At 57.0% G+C, this 26,325-nt stretch overlaps 2 protein-coding genes across 8 annotated transcripts in view; both read right to left on the minus strand.

Annotated features, from left to right (window-relative positions):
* HDAC8 (histone deacetylase 8) overlaps positions 1-7,164 on the minus strand; it is a 44,020-nt gene extending 36,856 nt beyond the window's left edge. The window contains exon 1 of the mRNA XM_074882508.1: positions 7,040-7,164. The gene's annotated coding sequence lies outside the window, so the exon portion shown is untranslated. The remainder of the gene's footprint in view (positions 1-7,039) is intronic.
* Positions 1-26,103, minus strand: PHKA1 (phosphorylase kinase regulatory subunit alpha 1). Of its 7 annotated transcripts, none has more exons than XM_074882502.1 (33): positions 25,974-26,103; positions 25,647-25,805; positions 25,073-25,120; positions 24,351-24,519; positions 23,893-23,975; positions 23,604-23,684; positions 23,075-23,173; positions 22,815-22,961; positions 22,442-22,495; positions 20,717-20,839; positions 20,504-20,599; positions 19,710-19,817; positions 19,428-19,506; positions 18,865-18,999; positions 17,685-17,794; positions 16,898-17,042; positions 15,863-15,941; positions 15,354-15,433; positions 13,095-13,271; positions 12,600-12,694; positions 12,256-12,395; positions 11,951-12,107; positions 11,704-11,783; positions 11,429-11,507; positions 11,217-11,346; positions 10,752-10,853; positions 10,237-10,352; positions 9,855-9,893; positions 8,742-8,786; positions 8,340-8,510; positions 7,766-7,819; positions 7,423-7,623; positions 1-7,167 (listed from the first exon to the last, which is right to left on the minus strand). In XM_074882502.1, the coding sequence occupies exons 1-33, from the start codon at positions 26,049-26,051 to the stop codon at positions 6,994-6,996; spliced, it is 3,633 nt and encodes a 1,210-aa protein (XP_074738603.1). In that variant the 5' UTR covers positions 26,052-26,103; the 3' UTR covers positions 1-6,993. The 7 variants fall into 7 exon arrangements, with proteins under 7 accessions (XP_074738603.1, XP_074738600.1, XP_074738601.1 ...); XM_074882499.1 differs by having other exon boundaries at positions 15,258-15,433; XM_074882500.1 differs by lacking the exon at positions 9,855-9,893 and having other exon boundaries at positions 15,258-15,433.
* Between the last annotated feature and the right edge of the window lie 222 nt (positions 26,104-26,325).

Here is a 26,325-nt window from a genome sequence, read left to right on the forward strand (position 1 = left end):
TCGCGTTGGAGAGATTTTATTAGGGGCCCCCACCCCACGCAGCTCGGGGTGGTGGTTTTTCTTTTAAAAACGTGCTGTCATTAAAAAAGGCCCGAGGCCTGCATGCACCTGCCCGCCGGAGAGGATTGCAGCCCTGTGCTCCGCTCCCCACAGGAGCCCCGGGGGTGCCCTGTGCTTTCTGCCGGGGCTCCCCGTGCTCAGCCAGAGCCCTGCTGACTCCCAAATGCAGCTTCCCCCTGATTTTTTGGGGACAAAGAAGTCGGGCTGGGGCTTACAGACTCTTCAAGCCTCCTCTGCCTGGGGCAGGGTTTACCAGCGTGGAGGAATCAGTGTGCGACAACTACAGAGTAACTGCTACCATCAGGAAGCAGCCCTGAGAGACAACGCAGAACTACTCTCCAGACCAGCTTTAAGGCCAAACAAACCTGGAGATTGGAAAACACCCAGGAAAACGCCAGTCGCTGAGGGGAGCTGCTCCGGAGCTGGCCTGATCCACAGCAGAGTGGCAGATCTTTGCGCACAGGGCCACGGCCACCCCCACAGCTATAAAGAGCAGCCTAGGGAGCACTAGCGACCGGGAGCGCTGCAGACAGAGCGCAGCAGTTCAGGGGGAAGGGTGCTCAAGAGGCGAGTTCAAGTGGCGATCATCACCCTCTCAGGAGCTTGGCTATGGAATCACCTGGCAGAGGGATACATCCTCTGCACTCGCCAGAATGGATGTGGCAACCCAGACCCAGCTCCCAGGAAAACATGCAGCCATCCAGGCCGCAGGGCACACCAGAGATTTTCACTAGTAACCACTGCAGTAGCAAGAACAGCTGCATGAGGTGTGACCAAGCGGATGATCTGCTCAGCCTGGTGGCAGAGCTACAGGAGGCAGTAGAAAGGCTAAGGAGCATCAGGGTGTCTGAGAAAGAGATAGGTGGGTGGAACCATGCTCTGCCCTCCCTGAAGCAGGAACAGGAACAGCCACCAGAAAAAAAACAAGATCGGAGGGATCCTGTATCCCCCCCCCAACCAGGCAGAAGGCAGTAGCTTAAAGGAGAGGCATGAATGGAGCCAAGTCCATGCTCAGGGTGGCAGGCAAGCCCCCTCCTTGCCCACCTTGCCTTCCCAGGTGCCTCTGTACGACAGGTATGAGGCTCTGGGTGCGGAAGGCCAGACAATGGATGATGTGGATGATGGTCCATCTATACCAGAGGTGTTGCGAAGGTCACAAAGGCCTACGGCCCGTATCCCAGTCACCTCCATGAGGAAAAAAAGATGGGTTATAGTTACAGATGACTCCCTTCTGAGGGGAACAGAGGGCCCAATATGCTGGACAGACCCTCCTCTTAGGGAAGCCTCCTGCCTCCCTGGGGCCCAGGTTAAGGACATCTCTAGGGAACTTCCTAGCCTGGTATGGCCCTTGGATGTACCCATTACTGCTCTTCCATGTGGGTGGCGATGAAGCTGCAATGTGTAGTCCAGGGGCAATCAAAAGAGATTTCAGGGCCTTTGGACAGCTGGGAATCTGGAGCAAGGTTATTTTTATCTCTATCCTACCAGTTGCAGGCAGAATTGCAGGCGGCAACATTGGAAGGAATGGACGGACCCAGTCTATTAATACGTGGCTCCATGGCTGGTGTCACCACCAGTTTTGGGGTTTTTGATAATGGCTTACAGGCCTGCTAGTGTCAGCTGGGATTCACCTTTCTCAAGGGTGGAAGAGAGCTAATGGGGCTCATTGACAGAGCTTTAAACTAGACTTGAAGGGGAAGGACGATAAATATCAGGCTTGTCTGTGGTAAGCTGTGGGATGACATGCCAAGGCTAGAGAGACAGCAGCCCTCAGCCTGTTGCTCTGAGACATGCTGGGAACACTGGAATGCACTTGCAGTCTTACGTAGATGAGCCAGGGGCTCCTGAGGTAATAGGAGCCATGAGGGAAACAGCAGTGAAATTCCTCAAAGGAACTAAGGGGTGTTCCTCTAAGAAGATCACATGGCCAACAGCCAGCTGACGTGCCTCTACACCAATGCACGAAGCACGGACAACAAACAGGAGGAACTGGAAGCCACCATGCTGCTAGAATGCTACAAACTAGTTGCCAGTACTGAGACTTTGTGGGACAAATCCCACAACTGGAGTGCAGCTATTGATGGCTACAGGCTGTTCAGAAGGGACAGGAGAGGAAGGAGGGGTTGCCCTCTACCCATTTCTTGATGTAGATTGTGAAGAGCTGTCTCTGAAGAATAGTCATGAGCAGGATGAAAGCTTATGGATAAGAATTAGAGACCAAAGCAAAAAGGGACCCTTGTGCTTGGTGTCTACTACAGGCCGCCCAATCAAGGGGACCCATTGACAAAGCCTTCCTACTCCAGCTACAGGAGGCAGGCTCTCATCCTGCTGGGGACTTCAACCACCCCGATATCTGCTGGAAAAGTAGCACAGTGAGCTGTAGGCAATGGTACTGGGTTTGTGTGGCCAGGTTTTGGTAGGTGGGGGGCTAGAGGGGTGGCTTCTGTGAGAAGCTGCCAGCAGCTTCCCCCATGTCCGACAGAGCCAATGCCAGTTGGCTGCAAGATGGACCCACCACTGGCCAAGGCCGAGCCCATCAGTGATGGTGGTAGCGCCTCTGGGATAATGTATTTAAGAAGGGGAAAAAAAAACTTCAGCCAGAGAGAGAAGTGAGAATATGTCAGAGCAACAACTCTGCAGACACCAAGATCAGTGAAGAAGGAGGGGGAGGAGGTGCTCCAAGTGCTGGAGCAGAGGTTCCCCCGCAGCCCATGGTGCAGCCCGTGGTGAGGCAGCTGTGCCCTGCACCCAGGGAGCTCCACAGGGGAGCAGATTCCCACCTGCAGCCCATGGGGGACCCCACAGTGGAGCACAGGGATGTGCCCAAAGTGGCCTGTGACCCTGTGGGAAGCCCATGCTGGAGCAGGCTCCTGGCAGGACATGTGGCCCTGTGGAGAGAGGAGCCCATGCTGGAGCAGGTTTGCTGGGCAGCACTTGTGACCCCGTGGGGGACCCACACTGGAGCAGTCTGTGCCTGAAGGGCTGCATCCCATGGGAGGGACCCACACTGGAGCAGATTGTGAAGAACTGCAGCCCATGGGAAGGACTCACGTTGGAGAAGTTCATGGACGACTGTATCCCATGGGAGGGACCTCACGCTGGAGCAGGGGAAGAGTGTGAGAAGTCCTCTCCCCGAGAAGGAAGGAGCAGCAGAAATGTGTCATGAACTGACCACACCCCCCGTTCCCCTGCACCACAGCAGGGAAGGGGAGAAACTGGGAGTGAAGTTGAGCCTGGAAAGAAGGGAGGGGTGAGGGGAAGGTGTTTTAAGACTTGGTTTTATTTCTCATTATCCTACTCTGATTTGATTAGTAATAAATTAAACTAATTTCCTCCAGTTGAGTCTGTTTTGCCTATGATGGTACTTGCTGAGGGATGTCCCTGTCCATATCTCAACACATGAGCCTTTCATTATACTTTCTCTCCCTGGTCCAGCTGAGGAGGGAAGTGATAGAGCAGCTTTGGGGGGTGCCTGGCCTCCAGGCAGGGTCAACTCACCACAGCAATCCAGGAGACTCCTGGAATGCACTGAGGATGTTTTCTTAAGCCAGGTAATAGACAGCGCTACCGGAGGGGATGTGATACTGGATCTGATGGTCACCAGCACAAGTGAGCTAATTGGTGATGTCAAGATTGGAGGCAGCCTGGGTTGCAGTGATCATGCACTGGTGGAGTTTGCAGTCCTGAGAGATAGGGGTGAGGTGAAGAGTATTTCCCTGCATTTTAGGGAAGCAGACCTGCAATTTTTCAAGGAGTTAGACAATGGCACCCCCTAGGAAACTGCCCTCAGGGGCAAGGGAGCAGAACAGAGCCAGCAGATCCTTAAGGATGCTTTCGATAGAGTGCAAGAGCTCTCGATCTCCAGGTGTAAGAAATCAGGAAAGGAAGGCAAGAGACCAGCATGGAGGAGTTGAGACCTGCTGGTCAAATTAAAGAGCAAGAAGGAAATGCACAGACAGTGGAAGCAGGGACGGGTATCCTAGGAACAGTATAGGGATACTGCCTGGTTGTGTAGGGATGGGGTCAGAAAAGCCAAGGCACAGCTGGAACTGAACTTGGCAAGGGATGCAAATAACAAGAAGGGCTTCTACAGGTACGTCAGCCAGAAAAGGAAGGTCAAAGAAAGCATACTCCCTGATGAACAAGACTGGCAAACTGGTAACAATGGACAAGGAGAAGGCTGAGATAGTCAAACATTTTTGCCTCCGTTTTCACTGGCGACCCCTCTTCCCACATCTGTCAAGTGAATGGATTCAACACAGGGACTGGGGGAGCAAGGTCCCTCCCACTGTAAGAGAAGATCAGGTTTGTGACCACCTGAGGAACCTGAACATACATAAGTCTATGAGACCTGACGAGATGCATCCCAGAGTCCTGAGGGAATTGGCTGATGTAGCTGCCAAGCCACTCTCCAGGATATCTGAAAAGTCACGAGTCAGATGAAGTCCCCTGTGACTGGAAAAAGGGAAACATTGCACACATTTTTAAAAAGGGTAGAAAGGAAGACCCTGGGAACTACCGACCTGTCAGCCTCACCTCTGTGCCTGGGAAGATTATGGAATAGATCCTCCTAGAAGCTGTGCCAAGGCACATGGAGGACAGGGAGGTGATTCAAGACAGCCAGCACAGCTTCACCAAGGGCAAGTCCTGCCTGACCAACCTAGTGGCTGACTGATGGATTGACTACATCAGTGGACAAGTAAAGACCTACGGATGTCATCTATCTGGACTTCTGTAAGGCCTTTGACATGGTCCCCCACAGCATCCTTCTCTCTAAATGGGAGAGAGATGGATTTGATGGATGGACTGTTCGGTGGATGAGGAATCGGTTGGATAGTCACATCCAGAGAGTAGTGGTCAACAGCTCAATGTCCAGATGAGGATTGGTGACAAGTCGTGTCCCTCAGGGGTCCGTACTGGGACTGTTTAATATCTTCATCAGTGACATGGACAGTGGGATAGAGTGCACCCTCAGCAAATTTGCAGATGACACGAAGCTGAGTGGTGCAGTTGTCACACCCGAGGGACAGGATGCCATCCAGAGGGACCTGGACAGGCTTGAGAAGTGGGCCCATGTGAACCTCACGAGGTTTAACAAGGCCAAGTGCAAGGTCCTGCACATGGGTTGGGGCAACCCCTGATTATCAGTACAGGCTGGGGAATGAAGGGACTGAGAGCAGCCCTGCAGAGAAGGACTTGGGGATGCTGGTGGATGAAAAGCTGGACATGAGCCAGCAATGTGCACTCACAGCCCAGAGAGCCAACCGTGTCCTGGGCTACATCAAGAGCAGTGTGGCCAGCAGGTTGAGGGAGGTGATTCTGCCCCTCTACTCTGCTCTGGTGAGACCCACCTGCAGTGCTGTGTCCAGCTCTGGGGCCCCCAGTAGAAAAAAGTCATGGACCTGTTAGGGCAAGTCCAGAGGAGGGCAACAAAGATGATCAGAGGGATGGAACACCTCTCCTGTGAGGACAGGCTGAGAGAGTTGGGGTTGTTCAGCCTGAAGAAGAGAAGGCTCCAGGGAGACGTTATTGCAGCCTTCCAGTACTTAAAGGGGGCTTATAAGAAAGAGGAGGACAAACTTTTTAGCAAGGCCTGTTGTGATAGGACAAGGAGTAATGGTTTTAAACTAAAACAGATTAGATTCAGACTAGATCTAAGGAAGGAATTTTTTACAATGAGGGTAGTGAAACACTGGCACAGGTTGCCCAGAGAGGTGGTAGATGCCCCATCCCTGGAAACAATCAAGGTCAGGTTGGACGGGGCTCTGAGCATCCTGATCTAGTTGAAGATGTCCCTGCTCATTGCAGGGGGGTTGGACTAGATGACCTTTAAAGGTCCGTTCCAACCTAACCTGTTCTATAATTCTAACACCCCACTCCCCCCACCACTTTGTGGTGTGTGTGCCTGATCCCCGTCAGTCCAACCACACCATCCTCTGTGGGGTTTGACCTGCAGGATAGCGCAGAGCTGGGACCCGCTCTAAAGTCATCACCCCTCTCCTGTGCAAGGCTGTGGGAGCCGGGGCAGAAGCCAGAGCTGAGCATGAAGAGCACATCTGTGATGGCACAGGTAATGCCAAGCCAAGCAGCCCAGCTCAGAGCTGCTTCATAGGGCACGTATGAACTCAGGCACCTACAACTCAACCATTAGCAACACTGCTAGGGACAGAGCAGACAGACGGAGCGGCTGCCACTGGCATCCCCCAGCCAGCCAGAAGCCCTGTCCTCACAGCTTGGTGGTAACAGGGATCTGTAACCACCTTGGGATGCTCCTGGCTCCCACAGCCTCCCCAGCTCTGCACACAGGATACCTGCGGGGGGCATGATGGGCTGCCTACTTCCAAGCAGCGCAGCTGTGGCTGGGTTGGACTGTTCTGATTTTGTGTGTGCTGGGAGAGAGGCTTAGGCGGCATCCCCTAATCCTCTAACAAAGCTTTTTCATCAACAGCAGGAAGAACAAGAGCTCCAGCCTACACTAGTATAAACCCTACAGATTTGGAATGGAAAGCAGCACAGAACAGGTTAAAAACCTCATATCTACCAGAGGCAGGGAGAGCACGAGCTGTCCAGGCAGTGCCGAGCACACACACCTGGTGAGGGGGACCCTCTCCATCTCCCTCAAACACAGGCCGCTCCAGGGGTGACAGCCCAGGAGGAGCTGTGCAGGCAGACACTTCTAACACAAGCAGGCTTCAAAGCTCAGCCTTTCCCTGCCAGCCCTTGCTCCACAGGCTGCACGCAGCCACAGGTCAGCTTAGCACACATGCCTCCTGTGGAGCTCCTCAGGAGAGCCACTCACTCACCGAGAGGCCAGGACTGGGAAGAGAGATGGCCATGCAGGCTACCTGCAAACTAGCCTAATGCCCATCTTTAAAAGCTGTCTGAAACAACTCTCCCATGGTGTCTGCAACCCAGGGAGAGGAACTGCGAGAGCTACTGCATGAAGCAGCCGTCGGTGGGCAGGAAGTCATACACGTACATGGCCACCGACTTGGACAGGTAGGTCATGGTGCCGAACCGGCCGCTCGGTGCGCTGTCGTACAGCAGGCTGCAGATGCCCGTCGTGGGATCCTTCTCCAGCATGTGGTCATCAGCGCCCAGGGCTTTCTGCATTTTGGACAGGGAAGGAAAAAGGCAGCATTAGGAAAAAAGGGCAGCCCCCTCACCAGCTTCCAGCCCAAGCATCCTCTCTTGTACTCGCAGCGTGACACATCAATAGCGAGCAGCGGGAGGAGGACACTACATCTTTCCTGTGCCCTGGGAACACAATGGGGACAACGGGCAGGACCCTCCAGGTGGGTGAACCCTGCGTAGCTGTGGGGAACACAGCCAGCAGCCCTGGATGCAGGCTGTGGCCCCTACCTGCTCCTCATAGAAGAGGTCGTTGGCCGTGTGCAAGATCTTTTCCACGGCTATGATGCCACCGATGGTGTGTACCTCTGTGTCCACCAGCATGGTGAGCACTAAGATAGCCTCCACCAGCAGCTGCCTATACTCTGGCTGGGGCACACGGTTGAGGACTGACTCCACATGCACAGCAAACTTCATTTCCCCTGGGGTCATCTGTGAGAAGAGAGAAAGCAATGCACCTAGAGCGCTGTATCACCAGCACAAGTCCTGAGCTATGCTGGGCACTCGCCCAGGGTGACCCAGCACATCAACACCAACACACTTGCCCTGTTTCCCCTTCACATAAACCTCCTACCTCTCTGGTTGTTGAAGAGGGGAGAACAAAGCCCTCCACGGAGAGGCCATGGCACTGCAGAACAATGAGAGACCATGGTTATGGCCTGGAGAAGCACCGGACCACACATAGGTCCAGCCCACCAACTCGCTTCCACTTGAGCGTTGGTGCCTGCTGCCCACACATCCCAGCTCCACCTCCCGACTCTTTGCACAGCATCACTCCCTTCTCATCAGTTCAGCATCAGCCAGAGCCCTCCCACATACAGCACGGGGCTCTGCTCCCTGGCTTACCATGCAGAGGACAAGCTGTGCCTGGAGCTGCTTCAGCTGCGGCTCCAGCTCTGTCCCTGCCTGACTAATGTATAAAGTGCCCCTCTGCAAGGGTCAGCACAGCATGAGGTAGGTCCTGTGTGCCTACAAGGCAGCTCCAGGTCTTCCCCAGCTTTCCAGGGCCAGCTGCAGGCCTCGTCCATGAAGCACATATCTACACAACATCGGGGACCAGCTCCAGGTGCCTAAGTGCCCCGGCAAGGCTGGTGCCTGGGACCACAGGCTCACGTGCATGGAGAGGAGCCAGCCAGTGCCCAGCTCACCTTCTGCAGGACATTCCAGACCTTCTGGTAAAAGCCCACAGGGACACGGTTGAGGGCCCCATCCAGCCGCCGTCTCCGCTGCCACTGGCCGTGGCGGCTGTCCTTACTGCCCTGGTCTTCCAGCATGGTTGAGAAGGAGCCCTTGCCCAGCAGCTCCGAGTGCCCAGCAGACTAGGCAGACAAAACAAGGACCACAGAGACTGCTGCAAAGTTAAGTACCCCACAAGAATGCAGCCCGCTGCTGCCCAGGAGTGAGCACATCACCCAGCCTGGTTCCCAGGGTAGAACTGCCACCCCCTGCCCCCAGCAAAGCCCACCCTGCAGCACCCCCTGGAGCACAGCGCCTTTCTGCAGTCACAAACAGGACAGACCCCATGCATGCACCCAACAAACGAAGGTTACCAGAGAGGACTTCAGGTCGATGTCTTCGGACTGCAAACTGAGGGGCTGAAGGAGAAAGGGAGAGACAAAAAAATCAGACTGTGCCAGAGCAGGGCAGCCATCACGGCAAGCAGAGCAGCAGCAGCACGGACCAAGCTCGGGTCACGGGGCAGTTATCCCAGGGGCTGCGGTTAGCTGGAGGTTGAGAGGTAGTTTCAAAAGGCGAGCTGCAGAACGTCTCACATTAGCATCGGGGGGGGAAGGACTGCGCCAGGGCACGGAGTGGCTGCAGGGCCCCCACATGCCGGTGCTGTGGCGGCAGCAGGCTCACACTGGCTGGCACACAGGAGCAGGGCTACTACTGCTCTGTTGGCTGCTGGCAGGGATTTAGTCTCAGGCAGACTAGAGGACCAGCAGCAAGGTCAGTGCCTGTGGACAACCCTCCTCGTCACATATGTGATCTCTCTGTGATGCCAGGTTTCACACTGCAGCAGGTTAGCCATAAACCCCCACAGGCCCTGTCTCTTTGAGGACAGGACCCCTCCTGGACACAGACCAAGCACCAGAGGAGGTCCTTGTCATTTGTAGCTGGGCAGGAGCCTTTTTCCCCAGAGAAGAAATAGCTGGGAAAGCTACAGGCAGGATCCAGCAATCACCAGTGAACTATCTGGCAGGACCACTGCTGGTCACGGCACTGGAAACATCATGCCATTCTGCTCAGGAAGGTTTTGTGGGTGTAACGGAATCTATTTGGCCATGGCAGTTGTGGAGCACAGCTCCCAGCTGGCTGTAATGCCAACAGACCCACAGCTTAGAGAAGCCTTTCTCCTCACCAGTCCAAACACAGCAGGTGCCACTCAAAGGGGAGCTCCCCGAAGGCTGTGGGGCAGTGCCAGCCCCAGGCCCCCACTGCCCGTTAAGCCATGGCAACCTCTTCCCAGGGAGCCAGCCTCCTTCCCTATCCTGAACAGAGCAACCCTGAGCCTGCTGAGGGGAAGCCAGCTCATTGCTGCTGCAGCTGGCTCAGCGGGTTTGTTTAGGAAAGCTCATTAACTCATGCAAGCTCAGAAGCTGCCCTGATGTGTGGCGTGAGGGATAAAAGCTGAGGCTGTAGGAGGACCAGGGTGGCTTCACCTTGCTCCCAGACAGAGACTGCCTACGTTTATCCAGTTGCTGCAAGAGAAGAAGGAAATGAAGTTTCTGCTGCTGGAAGAGGCCCACCAGGACACCAGCCACGACTGGGACACTGTGTGGTCCTCTCCACCCCTGCACCTTCTCAAGCAACCCTATGCTCCCCCCATACTGCACTGCCAGAGCAATCCCCACCCCCACTAATGGATTTACACCAATTCCCCCCCCAGAGCAGGTCTGGAGTCAAAAGGAGCTCCTGGAAGCAGCTGTAAGCTCTCTGAAGCTCAGGAACTCTCCCTCCTGCTCTCCCATCAATCCTGCCTGTCCTGTAGTTGCTTGTCACCCACAAAACCTGGCAGGAGCAGCCTGCACCACCTTCCCTCACCTGTTTGATCTCACTTTTCAGCCTGACGATGCCAGCACGCTCAGGCTTGGTGGCCCCGACAGCCCCCACCTCACAGATGCAGATAGCGGTGGTGGCTGATGAGTCAGCTGATCGCACTGGAACGGAAGAGAGGTCTAGAGTGGGTACCGTGGCTCAGGGCATGGACATCCCTTGTCGCTGCTCAGGCACTGGTACCTCTGCACACCCTTGCACTCTATCCCAGCCAGCACCAGAGATCCATGAACACAGCACAGAACTGCTTCAGTTCAGGCCTGACTGGGCCAAGTGCCAAACTAAGCAAAGCCACCGGACTTGATCCCCAGAAATTGGCTCAGCACCACCCTGTGGAAGAGCACAGCTTCTTGCTGGACTACTGCAGTGCAGAAGCAGCTGTGCTGAACGTGTGGGAGGACAGGGACATCCCCCACAGGTGGAAACATCTGGAGCTGGTCACTCTCCACACCAGGATCCAGCTTTGCCTGGAGATGCTTTCACAACCCTGCTGAGAGACTCACCGCTCTTTTCCACTCCGAACTCCTTGCCCGAGAGGATGTGGTAGAGGAGGCTCTTCATGTCTGACGGGCTGAGATTCATCAGGTTCTCGGTGGCTTCTCCAGCTGGAAAGAACAGAGTCAGGATGTTGGACCCTGCTTCACAGCCCTCCTGGCATGTTTCTACCCTGTACCCTATTCTGTTAGCAGGGGAATCATCCTCCAAGGACAAACACTAACTCCAGGTGTTGCTTACAACAGGGCTTCTTCCCCACACCAGCCCAACACATGCCTGAACACAGACTGCAGTGAAATCACCCGCTTGTGCTGCCCAAGAACAGTCCCAGCTGCAGACCCTGGCACTTTCACACAGGGTCTCATCCTGGCACTGAGCTGCCTATTTTTAACAGCACTTCTCCTTCCTGGCTGACAGGGCCCCGAGCACTGCAGCACCCACCCCAGCCAGGGCACCGTCTGTGCTGCACGTACCCGAGCAGCGCAGGGCGTGTGCCAGCTCCGTTGCCATCACCTGGATGATGAGCCCGATGCGAATGCGGAACATCTCAGCGAAGAGCATGGGCTGTGTGCGCATGTACATGGCCAAATACACCATGATCTCCTGGAGGGGAAGAGGTGGATCACCCTACTGCTGCTCACCAGGGCAGACAGCTGTAGGGTCCTCTGCCACTGCAGCCCCTCACCTGGGTGAGGATGGACACACTGAGGTTCTTCTCGCTGGCTTCATCAATGAGGCGAACAAGCTTCTCGTAGGGGATTGGACTGGGGAGGGAACAAACAGCAGAGCGGGTGAGAGGCAGCAGAGCGAGCCCTGTATCCCTCCTGGTCTGTACAGCCCAGAGAGGAGATACAAGCTGGGGACAGCCACCCAGAGCCACTCCTGCCTACAGACTCCGGAGCAGTGGGCTCACATCCAGCCCCAGCCCAGAACGCGTGGGGAGGGAGAAGTGCCACTCACGCGGAGATTGTCTTCTCGCGTGGCTCCGGGGGCAGCCCCACTGTCAAGTGCTTCTGGTGAGACAGGAGGTCAGTGCAAGCCTGGGGACAGAAAGAGTCACCCCAGGCATCACCAAGAGCTCAGGGTTTGGGGTCTCCACACAAAGCAGAGGGAGACAGAACTGATGCAGCCACAGTTTGGCTGCCCACTCTGCTGCCTCCTCCCCAGTGGATCTCAGCCCGCTAGAGGCCAGCTGCACAGTTGTTACCTCATCCAGAGCTTCCACCTTCTTCTTGAGGATGCCAGAGATGTAGCGGATCAGGGCCCACTGGCGCGTGGCCCCCACCCGCACATACAGCTCAGTGAGGAGTTCCTTGACGGTGGGGCCAGGCTCACTATCCAGCCCCGTGTGCCACTCAGGCCCCCTGCAGTAAAGGAGAAGCTGGGTTACAGCCAGCAATTTGCCCTGTGGCAGCTCCCTGACAGCCCCCAGGCTTTGTGGGATGGGACACAGGCACAGCTCTGCTGGCTCTCTGCTCAGTGAGCCAGCAAGGACTTGGGAGCTCATCGTACTTGAGGACGTGAAGCATGTAGAGGATGTCTGCCTGCTCTTGCAGCGTGGGGCAGATGCGCAGCTGGTCCACCAGTGCCTTGCAGTCCACATTGCCATCCTCATCACGGGGCAGGTTCATCTCTGCATAGAGTACGTGGCTCTGGGGGAAGGAAGACCCACGCTCCTGGTTAGTACTGCTAGCACCCCGCACCAAGTGCGGTCTGGTTATGGAGCCAAGGCCATTCACCCAAGGATATTCCCCCTCACCAAACACCAAGCCTTCCCCATGCAGCCCTGCAAGGACCCTCTAGCTCCAGCTGAAAGGATGGCACTGCTCGGCCAGGCTAGGAGGGACATGGCTTACCTTGCCATCCACATCACGCTGGTCAGGTGAACTCAGCAGCTTGACTGACTGCTGGGACGCCTGGAAGATCTTGCTGGGGACGTACATCCCAACATCTAAAAGAAAGATAAGGTTGATGCAGACATTTCTCAACCCCATCCGCAACTGCTGTGCCCCAAAGCACCTCACATCTGACACTCTGCTCCCCCAGCAGTCCCTGCAGAGAAGTTGGCTGTGGGAGAAGCAGCCCCTGCCCACCCAGTTAGAGGAATGCCACGGGGAGCTGCCATCTCTTATCATTCAGCAGTTTCCATGAGAACTTCACAGGTACCAACTCCAAGATACCCCATGGACAGGACTAAAATGATGGGCATAATGTGCTTTTGCCCAGGCAAAAACTAGGTTGATTTGCAGTCCATGGGTCCCCCAGCATCACACAGCTGGGAAAGCTCCTGAAACACCTCAGCCTCACCCCCAGGCTTGAGCAAAGGCGCTGAGGGCACTGGAGTTACTCACTCTGGACATGAAGGTCCTTGGCCTTGGACGCCAGGGACATGAGGTCGCGGGTGGTGTGGACAGCAGCCCGGAAGCGGCTCAGCCCTCCTGGCTGGGCAGTAGGAGGGAGGTTTGACTGGGGAACCGTGCGCTGCAGCAGGTGGTCCAAATACTGAGCAACCTCATCGTATGTGTCCGCTGGAAGGGCAGGCAGAAGAGGAGGGGGTTCAGCCGCTTTCGCCAGGGCAACCCCACACCCCGGAGAGCTCCCCAGCTGTGCCTTGGCGAGGGCAAAGCTTTGCTGGCTGCACAGAGTGACAGCGCAGGGCTAGTGCTGACAGCTAGATGGACAGAAGGACAGTGCTAGCAGCGGAGGTCACAAAGCACAGCAGCCACAGCACCCCTGTTCCTGCACTGCTCCGCTGCCTGGGACACTGGCTGCTGGCTGGGGCCAAAGTGGGGCTCCCTCTGAGTCCCACCCAGGCGAAGGAGGTGATGGGGCTGCAGCATGCGTCTGGTCCAAGCCTGCACAAACACAGCAGAGTCTGCTCAAACCCCACGGTGAAACCCTTGTGCTCTTTCCCTCCAGGAAAGAAGGGGAGGCATAGCCAGGGACAGCCTGTCCAAGCAGAGACCACTTAGGAGCACCCCAGCACAGCAAGGGCCTCATCCAAGCAGGACTCCAGCACAGGGGCAAGGCAGGGTGGGTTTTGCAAGTTATTTCTAATTAGAAATTACCAGTTATTTCTAATTAGGAGTTAGAGGAGGAGTTACAGCTCCTGCCTTGCTCTTTGCCCAGCCTCCAGCAGCTCCCATTGCTCCCAATGCCACATTGGCAGCACCAGAGCCACCACTCACTAACTGCAGCATGGAGGAGTGTGCTCAGAGACCAGGTCTCTGCTCAGCTGGGAGGTAACAGCCCTGCCCAGCAGTGAGGGGGATGCTCTGGGTGGGGAGGATGCCCCATGCCAAGGCAACACAATACAACACAGAGCTGTGGATGCACTTCCAGCCAGCAGGCCAGGGCAAAGCCTTGCTGCTCTCCAGCTGGCAGACAAGGCCCATGGGGTGCCTGTCCCAGGAGCTGAGCTGCAGACTGCATCTGAGGCCAACGGCGCTGTGTCCCCCTTCCACACCTGGTGGGGATGCCTCGTGCCAGCGCCTGAAGGCTCAGCTGGAGGAGTCCCCCAGACATCAGACTTGAGCACATCATCCTGCCTGGCTGCAGCATGACCACAGGAAAAACTTAAAACTGAGCATCTTCTAGCTGCTGTAGGGAGGCCAGGCAGGCCCTGTCTCCCATTAAGGCTGGGGGGAAGCAGACACCTTGGAGAAGCCCAGGTGCAGCCTGTAAGGAGACCGCAGGCGAAGCTAGAGGGCAAGAGAATTCAGAGTCACAGCAGTACAAACATTGGCTACAGGCGCAGCAGAGGCAGAGCAGACTGATGGGAAGGCTGGGAAGATGACCAACACTGAGTCATGCAGGAGGAGGACATACCCAGGCCTGCTTGCAGGGGGAGCAGCAAAACTTGCACCCCGCCATGGTTTAAGGACAAGGTGGGTCCATCACACTGTGATGGGCCAAGGCCCCCTTGGGCACCTTATCCACAGCAGCAAGGCCTCAATTTGGCACCCATTGGAGCAGCTCTGCTCAGGGAAGATACAAAGGCTTTGGGAAAACACCACTCAGAATGCCTGGCGACACGGCAGCTCTTCACCAACGTCTCAGGCACTTTGTCATCACTTTCTGTACCATTACCTTCTGCACCATCACTTGTGCACCAAAGATGCTCAGCTGAATCTCCCAAGTGCAGGCAGGTTGCTGACCCTGTTTCTTCCCACACAACAGCCTATGAAGGTCAGAGTGGCTCATTCCAGAGCTTCCTCTGTGCTCTTCACGTCCACGTCCACCAGCCTCAGCCCCACCTGGCACGGAAACCCCTCCAGCGAGGGGGCTACAACAGCTGCAGTGATCCACCCAGGCCCACCCCACTGGTGTCACCGTGAGCATCACCCAGACAAGGTTAATTGATGGAGGGTCAGATGGGAACAGAAGCATGGTGAAAACCCAAGTGTATGGAGAACACTGTGGTGGACACTGGCAGGGAGGTTGGGTGTTACAGGTTTAACAGGTGAGTTTGGCATTTACCACACCACAGCAGCGACTGGCCTGTTCCCCCTTACCATCCTCTGCCATCTGCAAGCCATGCAGCCACTCCTCGGCGTCTAGCTCCTCAAAGCTGTCAATGCTGAGCTCGTAACTCTTGGCAAAGACCTTACCCTCTGGCCCAGGGTCCATAAAGCTGAGGTGAGTTCGGCACGATGTTGTCAGGAACTCCGACAACTTACCCGTCTGGATCCTGGGCGAGAGGAGGGGAGGTCACACGGAGAGGAAGGGGGAGGCAATACCCTTGGCTTTGCCTCCTGGATCCAGGGCAGGCCCTTCGGCAGCAAGAGACATGCTCACCCAGAAGCATACACATGCCCCAGTGCCTGCTTTAGCTGCCTGCAATTCCTCCAGCCACAGGTGGGCATGGAAGGGCTGCCCAAAAGCGCTTACAGAGATTCTGCAGCCATGGGTTTAATGGCATGAAGAGATATGTCCTCTCTTGCATCAGCTCTGTTGGGATTGTAGCCCCGGGGTGCGCGTACAGCCTAGCACACCCCAATATATCTTCCACAGCTTGTTCTCCAACAGCCAATGCTCAGGCCCAGCAGGTACCCTCAGAACCAGGCTTTTGGAGGCCACCAGCCCTCTCCCCTTCTGCACCCTAGGAAGCTGCACTCACCTTGCACCACCAAAATACCCATCCTGCAGCTTCCGCAGCGTTGCCAGCACCGTGGGGTGCACGCTGCTGCCAGATTCATCTGTTGGGGACAGAGACACAGGCAGTCAGGCTCTCCTGCTCAAACAGGCTCCCAGAAGGTAACACAGGGTCAGGTGGGCATTCAGACATGCAAAGCACCATGGCATTGGCCAGAGCTTTGCTTTGGAGCACACAGCCAGGCTGTGGCACTAAAAGCACCACCCAAAAAGGGAAACTCAGAACTGTCCAGGCTGGATTCCAGGAAAGCCAGGCCAAGATGCACTCCAGGCTCCTGGGATTTCACCTTGGGCTGAAGCTGATGGTACTAGACAGCAGAACCCGAAGAGGCCCGTGCTCTGTTGCTGGCTTTCACACCAGGCAGTGGAGGGGGTGCTGCTGCCAGGGGCAGAAGACACCACAGCAAAAAGCACACTCAAGACACTAAGGGGATTTCAAGTACGCTGGGAGAGCCAAAAAGTCCTGAAAGCAGAACAGAGTCCCTTCCCTGCAGCAGGCTCATGGGGAAGCTGTGACCTGCTCCAGAGAAGCCAGTTTTGCTCTGTGCCATTGCACAGCTCTTTGCTCCTTCTGGTTTGCTGCTTTCCCTCCCTGTTGCCTAGGAAAGCCTTTAGCAGGCGGTTAGTCTTAGCAAAGAATCAAGATGCAGGAAGAGCCCCAAGAACACTTTTACAGAGGGATTATTTTTTTGGTCTTGCTCCCAAAAGGCCTCCCAACAAGCCTAGCTGCCCAGAGACTGAATACCTCTGTGCCAGCAAACACCCCTTGAGCTGCAGGCCCTAGCGCTTGGCAGGCAGCCCCGGTAGCTGTCAGGACAGCTGCCAACTCAGTGGGGCTCCTTTGAGTGGTAAACTCTTTACAGGATGCAACTGACCGTTCCAGCCCCACCGTGTCCCCGTTACTGAGATGGTCCCACATCTGCCCACCCCCTTCCTCCCGCAGAGGCTGCTTCTCAGGGCTGCTCTAGCCAAACGCCTTGTGAGGCCAGAGGATCTGTACCGAGCATGGTGTGGGAGATGGGGAAGGTGATGGTCGGCCGCCCGGTCATCCTCCAGCGGCTGCAGAGGTACGAGAGGTCCGTCCTCAGCATCTCCACAATCATCTTGTTGTCGAGAGCCAGGTAGAACTGCTGCTGGTCTATGAACTGCAAGGACAGCAGGAGATGTGAGCAGCCCTTCCCACAGCCACCAGATCCCTCTGGTGCCACCCACATCTTCCCACGGGTTCTCAGCCAGGCCAGCCACACAGTGCACCCAGGGGAGATGCTCTTTTGCAGCGACAGCTCATCCCACCTTACCTGGTAGGTGCCAGTCTAGCAAGGGACACTAAACCCCCAGGGCAGCTACTGGCCACTAACAACTACAAGGAGGTAACATCACAGCTCAGCAGCACCATCACCCAGGCCCCACACAGCCAGTCTGTGCTGTGCCTATCCCAAGTGAATACGCACTTCCCACAGTGCCAGGCTTGCTGGTCACAGGGGACAGAGAGACCCCTGTCCTGTCATCAGTCTCCTCCTGGTGTCCTTGTCAGGGTGAGCAAAGAGATTTTTACTCAACACTGATCATCAGAAGGCTGAAACCATCTCCTCCAAGCACACACACAGCCAGGACCACCAACTCTGCTGCTTCACGCCACAGAGCTGGGGCTGCTCCACCCTCCCAGGCTGTTCAGAGGGTGTTGGGCCACCCCTGAGAACAACTCGAGCACTCAGCCAGTGGAGAAACATCCTGCCCAGTTCCAGATCACACAACAGCTGGGAATGAGCCTGTGCAATGCCACCCACCTGTGGGGTAAAGGTAAAGATATTCTTCCTGATGTTGTAGAGCTTGGAGGTCCCAAGGACACCCATGTGTCGGTAGGGCCGTCCCGTTAGGCACATCTGTTTGTTGCGGCCTAGAGGGGCAGGAGGAAGAGTTTTTAGTTCAAGCCTCCTCACAAGAGGGGATGCAGCAGCAAACAGAGACAGGCCTCTGTGCTACCAGCCAGCAGGAAAAGGTTGGGTTGTGGTTGGAGTACCCCAGGACCCTGTGTTGGGCTGGCACAGCTCTAAGGGACTCCCCTGCTCAGGGAGATAGAGACACCCAGGCCCTCCCCAGGGACTCTTGCAGAAACAGGGACATACAGCCTGTTCTGACCTCTGCCACATGCTGCATCTCCAGGTCTCTGGGGATGTCAGAAGCTGGGACAGGGCCAGGGGTTCCCCCCCGCACAGGGTTGGCCCCCTAAAGCTGACGGCTCTATCAGCGTTCCCATTGCTCCTGGATTACTCCCAGAGCCCAGAACAGTGCAGCAGCAGCATCGCCCCTTGGTCATGTCAGCCCTGGCAGCTGCTCTCCTGCCCCCTTTGCCCATGTCACACTTGGCCTTTTGGTGGCTTAAATTAGCCAGCGTGGGCAGCCTGCAGTGGATCAGGTTTCTCTTCTGACCCAGGCTGGGTCTCCAGCTCCTGCACAACAAACCCCATGCCCGAGAGACTGCAGCATCAGGGAAGGAGAAGCAGATCTCCGAGCACACCCTCCCCTCACACTCAGCCCTGCCAACCCTCCAACAACAGCCATCCCACCTGAGCTACAGGCTCTATCAGCCAGGGACTGCCAGGGGACCCTTCTCTGGGGTCTGGCTTGCCTCCCCCACTGACATCTGGGTACAGGAACAAAACCTGGCTCCTGCCCACACCAAGTCCATCCTACATGGATCAGAGCCTCTGCCTGTCCTTGGAGCGACTGCGTAACTGCAATGCCAAAGCTTTATCCCTTTCAGAATCACCCTGAACAGCACTGCTCGTCACCCCAGTTTCCCTTGGGCAGGAGTAGCTTTACCAGGTGCAGGAATGGGTGGCAGAGCTCTCATCAGCCAGGCAGAGAGCAACAGGCCAGGACATCAGCATCTACGAGCAGGAGTGCCAGGGGATGGGACAGACCCTCTGCACCCCCTTTGCTGTAGGAGCAGGGAGCCCAGCTCACCCAGCCGGGCGTAGATGTGGCTGAGAATGCGAGCAGGCTGCACTCTGATGGGGTAGACGTCTGCCACAGTTTCCACGTCGATGTCCTCCTTTCTCAGGACAGCCTTGATCCCCTCCGTCTCTGCCAGGATGCACACTGCAGAGGGAGGACAACAGGCTCAGCGTGGCAGGGGTACAAGGGTGTGACAGCACTGCCCCTGGCCTTTGGGGACACATACAAGGTGCCACATCACATAGAGGCAGCTCTTTGGGGTCCCTTTGGGAACCAGTTCCCACTGCAGAGGTCTGTCCTGCTCCTCCTAACACTACACCCAATCCCTCCCCACTGAGCGGCAGGAGGACAGGAGTTTCCAACCTCTCTGTAGAGGTGGCTGTAGCAGGTGATGTTTCCCTGGGGCAACACAGGGTGGAGTGGAAGGACTCGCACCCCATCTTACACCCACTTTGCCAGAGCTGAGATATGGCTGCACCGGCAGCCACCCAGCAAGCAGAGCCACCCCCAGGAATTCCACATGGACAGAGTCCTCAGGGCACAGGGGTTTGGGACCCGTCCCTTTCCCTCACCTTGGACCACCACATCGGGCTTGGGGACAGTCGCAAACCGGCGGTTGAGGGGATCTATTTCACCAGGAGCTATAAATCCCTGAGGAAAAAGAGGTGTGAGGAGATGAACATTCCATGGGCATGGTAGAATGGGTGATGCCTGCGAACGACCCACCTTTACGAGGTCCTTGGGGATGAAGGTGACAACTTCCCCATGGTAGGTGGCTCAGGGTGGGAGCATTTGCCCTTTCAGAGCTCAGAGCCTGGCCCCACAGCCCTCCCCATCACCAGGGGTGACCGTACCTCGGCCATCAGGCAGCCCAGGATGTAGAGGGACTGCCCCCACATGAGTGGCAGCTTGCCCATGGGTATCCTGTCCACAGTGTGGGGGTTCCTGCACTCCTCATCCACCTGAAAGACAAGCCAGGAGGTCAGGGAGGGATCCACAGACACAGGATGCTGAAGGAAACATCATCATTGCATTTTGAAGTCCAGCAGTTTAAGGCTTAAAACAAAAGCCTACAAAAGCATTTGCCACAGAGGGTCCAAAACATTCTGGCTACATTCCTCCCCTCTTCCCGTGATTGCCTCAGGCACCCACATCAGACAACAGGTCAGCTGCTCAGACCGTGTTTGGGTTCCCAACACAGGCCATCCCACAGGAACAAATGACATGCCCCAGGAGCACTGAGGCAATGCTCTTAGATGCTGGCAAGGAGAACATCTCTCCTGTCCCACCCGGGCACCAGGAAGCTGTTGCTCTCAGCCCAGGCCCACACAAACACCCTCACCACCAAATGGGAGCTCAGCACAACCTCCTCAGCCCAGGTCTGCATGTCCCAAGCTCCCAGAGGACTCTGACTCCAGGCTAGCAGACTGTCAGCAAAGCACCCTTGTGTATGGGGGCAAGAAATGTTTTGGGGAAGAAAAGCAGTTTATTTATTCAATATGGCTTTATAACAGTTCCAAGCCACACTTCTTTTACATGGGGTTTTCATGCACCACATGTGCTGCTTTACTAACGATTTGGGTTAATAAGCAGTTAAAACCTATTTGATGAGACATTCCTGCTCCCACCACATCTCAGGACTGCTGACCTTATCCGGTGGGACGCTGTACAGCTCTGGCATCAGGCACACCCCATTCTTCCCCTTGATTAGAACCCCCTCAAGGGCTTCCCGGTACTCTTGCACCTGAGGAGAGAGGAGAAAGGATCTGTCCCTGGTCATGGTTGCCCTGCATCTTTCCCCCACACGCCTACCTTGACAGGGACTTCTTTCTACTGGCCTGGCAGGTCCTGCCTCCCTTACCTGCTCCATGTTTCCACTGAAAATCCCATCAATGATCAAATACGCCCAGAAGAGAGGCCACTCGCACTCGATGTTCTCAAACAGCTTCAGCTCAGCAGGTTCATAGTAGAGGCGGTTGGGGTCCTGCAGGGAGGGTGTGACAGCAAGGCAGATGGTGGGTGGCAGGATCCCCTCACACTGAGAGGGCTCCTACTCCCCACAAGACCCCAGCCTCAAACGCCCTCCCAGTCCTCTGCAGATGATGGCCGAGATGGAGCCAAAAAGCATTTTCACCTCCAGGCTGTCCCCTCTTCATCAGACATCCCCTCCCAAGCCCCCTGCGCTGATGTCGAAGGGACTCACTCTTCCTGGGCAAAGGGAACCTACCCACTACCTGAGAGAGCACCCCAGAGCCTTCTACAACCGCACAACATCCCCCCTTGCTGCACTGAGGACACCTGCAGCCCCTTCGCCTTGCCTGCTCTGCCCCAGCCCCTGCCTCCTCCAGCACCACCAGGCTGGCCCAGGCAGGTGCGAGGGCTTGGGCTGGTCACTCGGGGCCAGAGAGCAGGGTCCCTCCCACCATTTGGTGCAACCACGAGCCTGGCGAGGGAAGTGGTCAGAACAGAGAGCTGCCTTCGCCGAACCCTCCCACCCCAGATGTGCGTGGTGTAATGCCCCAAGGGACTTGCGCTCGACCCTCCCTGCTAGCTGCTTTAACTCTGTCTGCTACAGGGAAGGGAGAGCACTGGCCTTAGCGGACTGTCAAGCAGAGAGGACAGCAGGGACAGAGGGAGCAGATGTTTTCTATAGTGCTTGCACAATGGCCACAAGCTCCCAAACTCCCATTTGACTCCAGCCAGCTGCAATGCCTCTGGAGGTAACACCGCCCTTCCCGTGCCTTGCAGCTCCCCAGAAGTAATCCACAGCTCTGCACGCTGGCAAAGCTCCTGAGTGCTGGGAAAGTCAGACTGGAGATGCTGCTGCTCTTCTCTGGCTCTGGAGAGACGCAGCCACACACACTGCCTATTATGGTCAGGTCTGAAGTGGCACAGAAGAGAAGCATTCAGAGGCACTCATGCCCAGAGGAGCCCCACCAGGTTATGGGCCCAACAGACAGTGATGATTTAAGAGCCTCCATGTACCACTTCCTGGTTCTGTGGTTATCAAATGCGACTGTCGCTTATAAAATTTTCCTGTTTCCCCTCCCCAAAGCAGCAGAAGAAAGTCTCCGCTCGCTCTGCTGAGAGCCAAGTGTGGCAGTACACAAGCTGCCTGCTGTCCCAGGAGAGGCAGAAGCAGCTTTGTGACCTCCAGTGCTGCCGCAGAGCCGAAGGTGTCAGGGAGGAGCACTGCACACTTGCTTCCACAGGCCTCCAGCCCTCAACTCAGGGCTTGTGCAGCCCTGGGAGAGTCAGGGAAAGAGCCCACCTCGGCAGGGCTCCCACACAGGGCAGTGGTCTCTTCTTCCCCCAGCTCAAGAGATACACACCACCACCAGGTCCCAAAATGCAGGCAGAGGCAGCCTCTGCCCATCTGCTACAGGCATGGGTGGATGTACCACCTCTGCAACAGGCTCTGGCATTTTGGGAAACCTTGTCCAGACCCATGACACTGCCTGGGGCTGCTCAGGGCTCTTATCTTTCCAGTGCTCCCACCACAGCCTTTGCGCTGCACCCAGAGGGGGCTGCAAACGCAACCCAGGGCACTCAAGTTCTGGCAGATGGCAGGGCTGGGGACACTTACCTCTTTGGGGGTCCGGTATCCATCCCGGAGGAAGCGGCAGCAACCGTAGCGCCCCTGGAAGGGAGAGGAAGAGGTGCTGAGCAGGAGGCACAGCATGAGATACCTTGTACCTTCAATGCAGAAGCATGGGGGCATCTCCTCCAGCCAAATACCCCCCCACACGCTCACCTAGTGCTCAGGCACCATGACCACAGCCGAGGGCCACAGCACACAGGACTGTTTCTTTGCACATGCCTGCCACAGGTCACGGAGACTGGGAGAGGACATGCCCCAGCACTCCCTCCCCAAGCACGTTTTTGGGAAGAAAAGGGCTACAAGAGTTTGGACTGTAGCTGTCTTCCAGGAAGGGCATGACAAGGGCAGAGCCACTCACCTGCAACTTTGTGATGATCTCTTGCTTGGTGATTTCCACCAGCTCGCTGTCCTCCACAGCAAACGCCGGGTAGGAGATGACCGAGAGCACACTGGCATCCACCTCCTTGGATGTGGAGGCCCTGGGCAGCATCGAGTGAAGGATGGACTGATGAATGGGAAGGAGGGGTGGTTAGGTTACCAGGCTGGGCATCGTTCACACCACAACCCCAGCAGATCACAGTTCATCCTGCAGTGGTGTAAAGCCTGTGTGGGTCTCACCTGACAGTGCTGCACCTCATCTGACAGCACCTGGATCACCGACTGCGGGCCTCCCTTTGCTCCGAAGAGATCCAGCTCATCCAGTGCCTCCAGGGCAGCCTGCAAGCAGGGCGAGACCCAAAGCAGTAAGTCCACCATGCTGCTCATCTGTAAGAGCTCTCAACCGTGCCAGCCCCGCTGTTTAACGCACTGCCCAAATTTAAACCCTGCTATGGCTGCAGAGCACCCTGGGTCAGAATGTGACCACATCTCCAAAGCCACAGGTAGCCAGACATCAACAGGGCCCTGGACATTTCTGCCACACACCCCAGTTAATTTCTTACTCCCAGTTCAGGCAAAACTCAGGCAAAAAAGAGGGGCAGAGTTTTATCCCAGCACACAAGAAGAAAGATCTTCCTCCCCAGGAACCTATCACTGCATGGAGCATTGAGCCTCAATAGTTCAACATGCCCAGCATTCCTTGTAGAAAAGCAGCACAGGGCCACCAGGGCTCCCCAGCACCCACCCACAGCACCTCTCCCCAGCTCACCTTGGCCATGCCGACAGAGCTAGCATTCAACTCTGTGATCCCCTGGTTCGTCTTGTCCCCACGCTCCCATATTCCAAAGTCCTGTGCAGAGGCAGCAGCACATTGGAGCAGGCAGCGGTTCACAGCACACCCAGAAACCCTTCAAATCCCACCCATCGGTGGTACTCCCAGCAGGTGCCGTGGGACTGTGCCCACCAGGGTTCAGGAGGGACCCACAGCTGTCCCTAAACACCAGCCCACCACTTACACCCCTGGGACACGCTCCCCTTCCCCAGCATGGGCTACCCACCGCGGTTTTGTAGGCTGCTTCAATGTAGAACACAAGGTTTTGGATAAAGTTGACTTCATCCAGGCTGTGAATTATGTGGAGGCCTGAAGCAGGGGGAGGAATTCACATTAGTCACTCCAAGCCCACTGGCATCCCTAAGAAGGGGCTGCAGTAACCCAGGCTGGACCCCTCCTCCTCATTGCATGCTGCCCCACAGGAGCCACATCCTAGTTGGCTCCCATCCCCACTCCCACCCCACTACGGGCAGCTCTGGGGCTCCAGGCAAACAGGGGCTCTTAGAGAGATGGACATTGAGGGGCCCAAATCCACCTTGGGTGCTGTGAGCGTAAGAAAACAGTGAGGTTGGGGAGGCCATTGCAACAGCTTGGCATCCAAGAAGCTGCACCCAAACTGAGAACGTGGAGAGCCCTGGAAATCAGCATGCTCAAAGCTGCCACAGCATCCCCCAGCAGCATCACCTGAGGCTGTCATTTGCGCCAGCATGAGCAGGTAGAGGGAGGTGGCATCCATCTGTAGGTGACCCCACTCATGGTCTCCCACCACGGTGGCACAGGTGTGGGTGTTGTACTTGGCATGCAGGCAGTCCTTGGTGCTCTGGCTGTACTTGAACGCCTCCACCTTGTCCACCTTGAGAAGGACAAGGAGATGCAGGGGTTCATCAAATCCTGTCTCCAGAGAGGTCTGGAAGCCCCAGAGCCAGGGGCTGCCCTGTGCTGTCAGCCCAGCATGTGGAGCTGTGTCTGGCTGGGCAGAAATCCTATAGCCCCCAGGCTGAGCCCCTCCACACACCAAGGCAGTGAGTGCAGGCTCACGTGCCACCCTACCGCAGGGCTGCAGCCGTGGAGGGCCCACGGCCACAGTTGCACCACATAGAGAAAAAAAGGTCACCCCAAATGCCCTCAGGGAGAAGAGCTGTGGAGTCCCAGCGCCAGCCAGGCCACAAGACAGGGAGCAGCTGGCAAAGGCTCTGCTGGCCACCAGCCCGCAGGACTGGGAATTCCATCACACCAGGGACAGATGCCAAGTCAGAGCTTATTTCAAGACTTGCTGGAAGGGGGCCTTCCCTCCGCTCATCAGGGGAGGCTGGGGAGAGCCGGCACAGCTGGGACCAGCAGTCTTTGTGGCAGAGCTGGGCTTTAAGGAGACCACTTGACTCTTGTAGGTGTTCCCCAGCCCCTACCTGTCTCATCATGCAGTGGAGCAGCCCCCGCATCAGCTTCACGACGCTCTGCAGGAACAAGGAAAACAGCCTTGTTAATCCCCATGCAGCCAGAAGAAGCCCTGACTCAGGATCAGCTGGCCATTGACCTTTGCGGGGCTCTGGCATCTGTAATCGGAGCCCCTGCTCACATTTCCATGGCCCCTGCTCCCTGGGCGATAGAAGAGGGAAGCAAGATTTCTTGGCCTGCCAGCAAGGCCAAGCTGCTGGACTGTGTAGGGAGAGGGAGGACACAGCTGCAGGATACAGCTCCCCAGCCCTTGGGAAAAAGGCTGTGTCCTCAGATCACCCCAGAGCCAGAGAGCTGGGACCTGCCAGCTGGGCTCCAGTGCACTCTGGGCAGAGTGGGCTCCGACATCCCTTCCTATAGCCCTCCATGCCTGGGGACAGCCCTGTCCCCATCCTCACTGCACAGTTTCCCCATGACCTTCCAGCCCCAGAGCTGGGTCATGCCAAAAACCAGCCAGGAGGTGACACCTGACTCCTAGGTACTACTGGCCATGCTGAGACAGCCGCCGCGGGCCCTCCCTCCTACCTGCTCCAGCTCGTAGGCCTTGGCCTTGTCCTCGTCGCGGTCGGCATTCTTGCGGTAGGCCAGGCCCAGCCCCCAGACGGCCAGGATGCTGTAGACGTTGTCCCGGACCCAGGCATCCCGGTGGTCGGCGCTGGCGGGGAGCAGACCCGTCACCGCGTCCTGCGGAGGGGGGACACACCGAGGGGCCGCGGCCCCCTTTCCCAATTAACTCCGCCCGGCCTAGCCTGCGGGGTCAGGCGACGGCTCCCCAGGCCCAGGGCCGGCGGGGCGCACTGGGGCCCCGGGGAGGCGGCTTCCCTCGCCCCCCGCTCCGGGGAGGCCCCGTACCTGGTGCCGGAGGATGGTCTGCTGCACCAGGCGCGCGTAGCCGTCCAGCCGCACGCCCGAGTTGCTCCGGCTGCGCATAGCGGCGGCAGCAGGACCGGGCGGGCGCGGCGGGCACCGGCACTGAGGGGACGGGACGGGACCGGCCCGCCCCGCCCCGGGTCCTGGCAGCGCCGCCGCTCCGCCCCGGCCCCCAGCGGCGCCCGCGAACGGCCAACGGCAGCGCTACCCCGAGCACCGCGACACTTTGCAAGTGATCTCCCCGCTCGCGCTACCCCGCGCTCCTCGCCGGCGGCGGCGATCCCGTCCCGCGGGGCGCTCACTACCGAGCGGGCAGGACCCGCCGCCATGGCGG

This window comes from Strix uralensis, chromosome 13 (genome assembly GCF_047716275.1).
Source record: "Strix uralensis isolate ZFMK-TIS-50842 chromosome 13, bStrUra1, whole genome shotgun sequence".
In the NCBI taxonomy this organism is placed as follows: Eukaryota; Metazoa; Chordata; class Aves; order Strigiformes; family Strigidae; genus Strix; species Strix uralensis.

Excerpts from the sequence above, each read along its gene's own strand:
- PHKA1 (XM_074882499.1), bottom strand. The coding sequence starts at position 26,051 with ATGCGCAGCCGGAGCAACTCGGGCGTGCGGCTGGACGGCTACGCGCGC. Across the intron at positions 12,396-12,599 it reads AGCGTGATGTGGATGGCAAG|AGCCACGTACTCTATGCAGA; the intron begins GTAAGCCATGTC and ends TCCTTCCCCCAG. Across the intron at positions 12,108-12,255 it reads TACATGCTTCACGTCCTCAA|GGGGCCTGAGTGGCACACGG; the intron begins GTACGATGAGCT and ends CCTTTACTGCAG.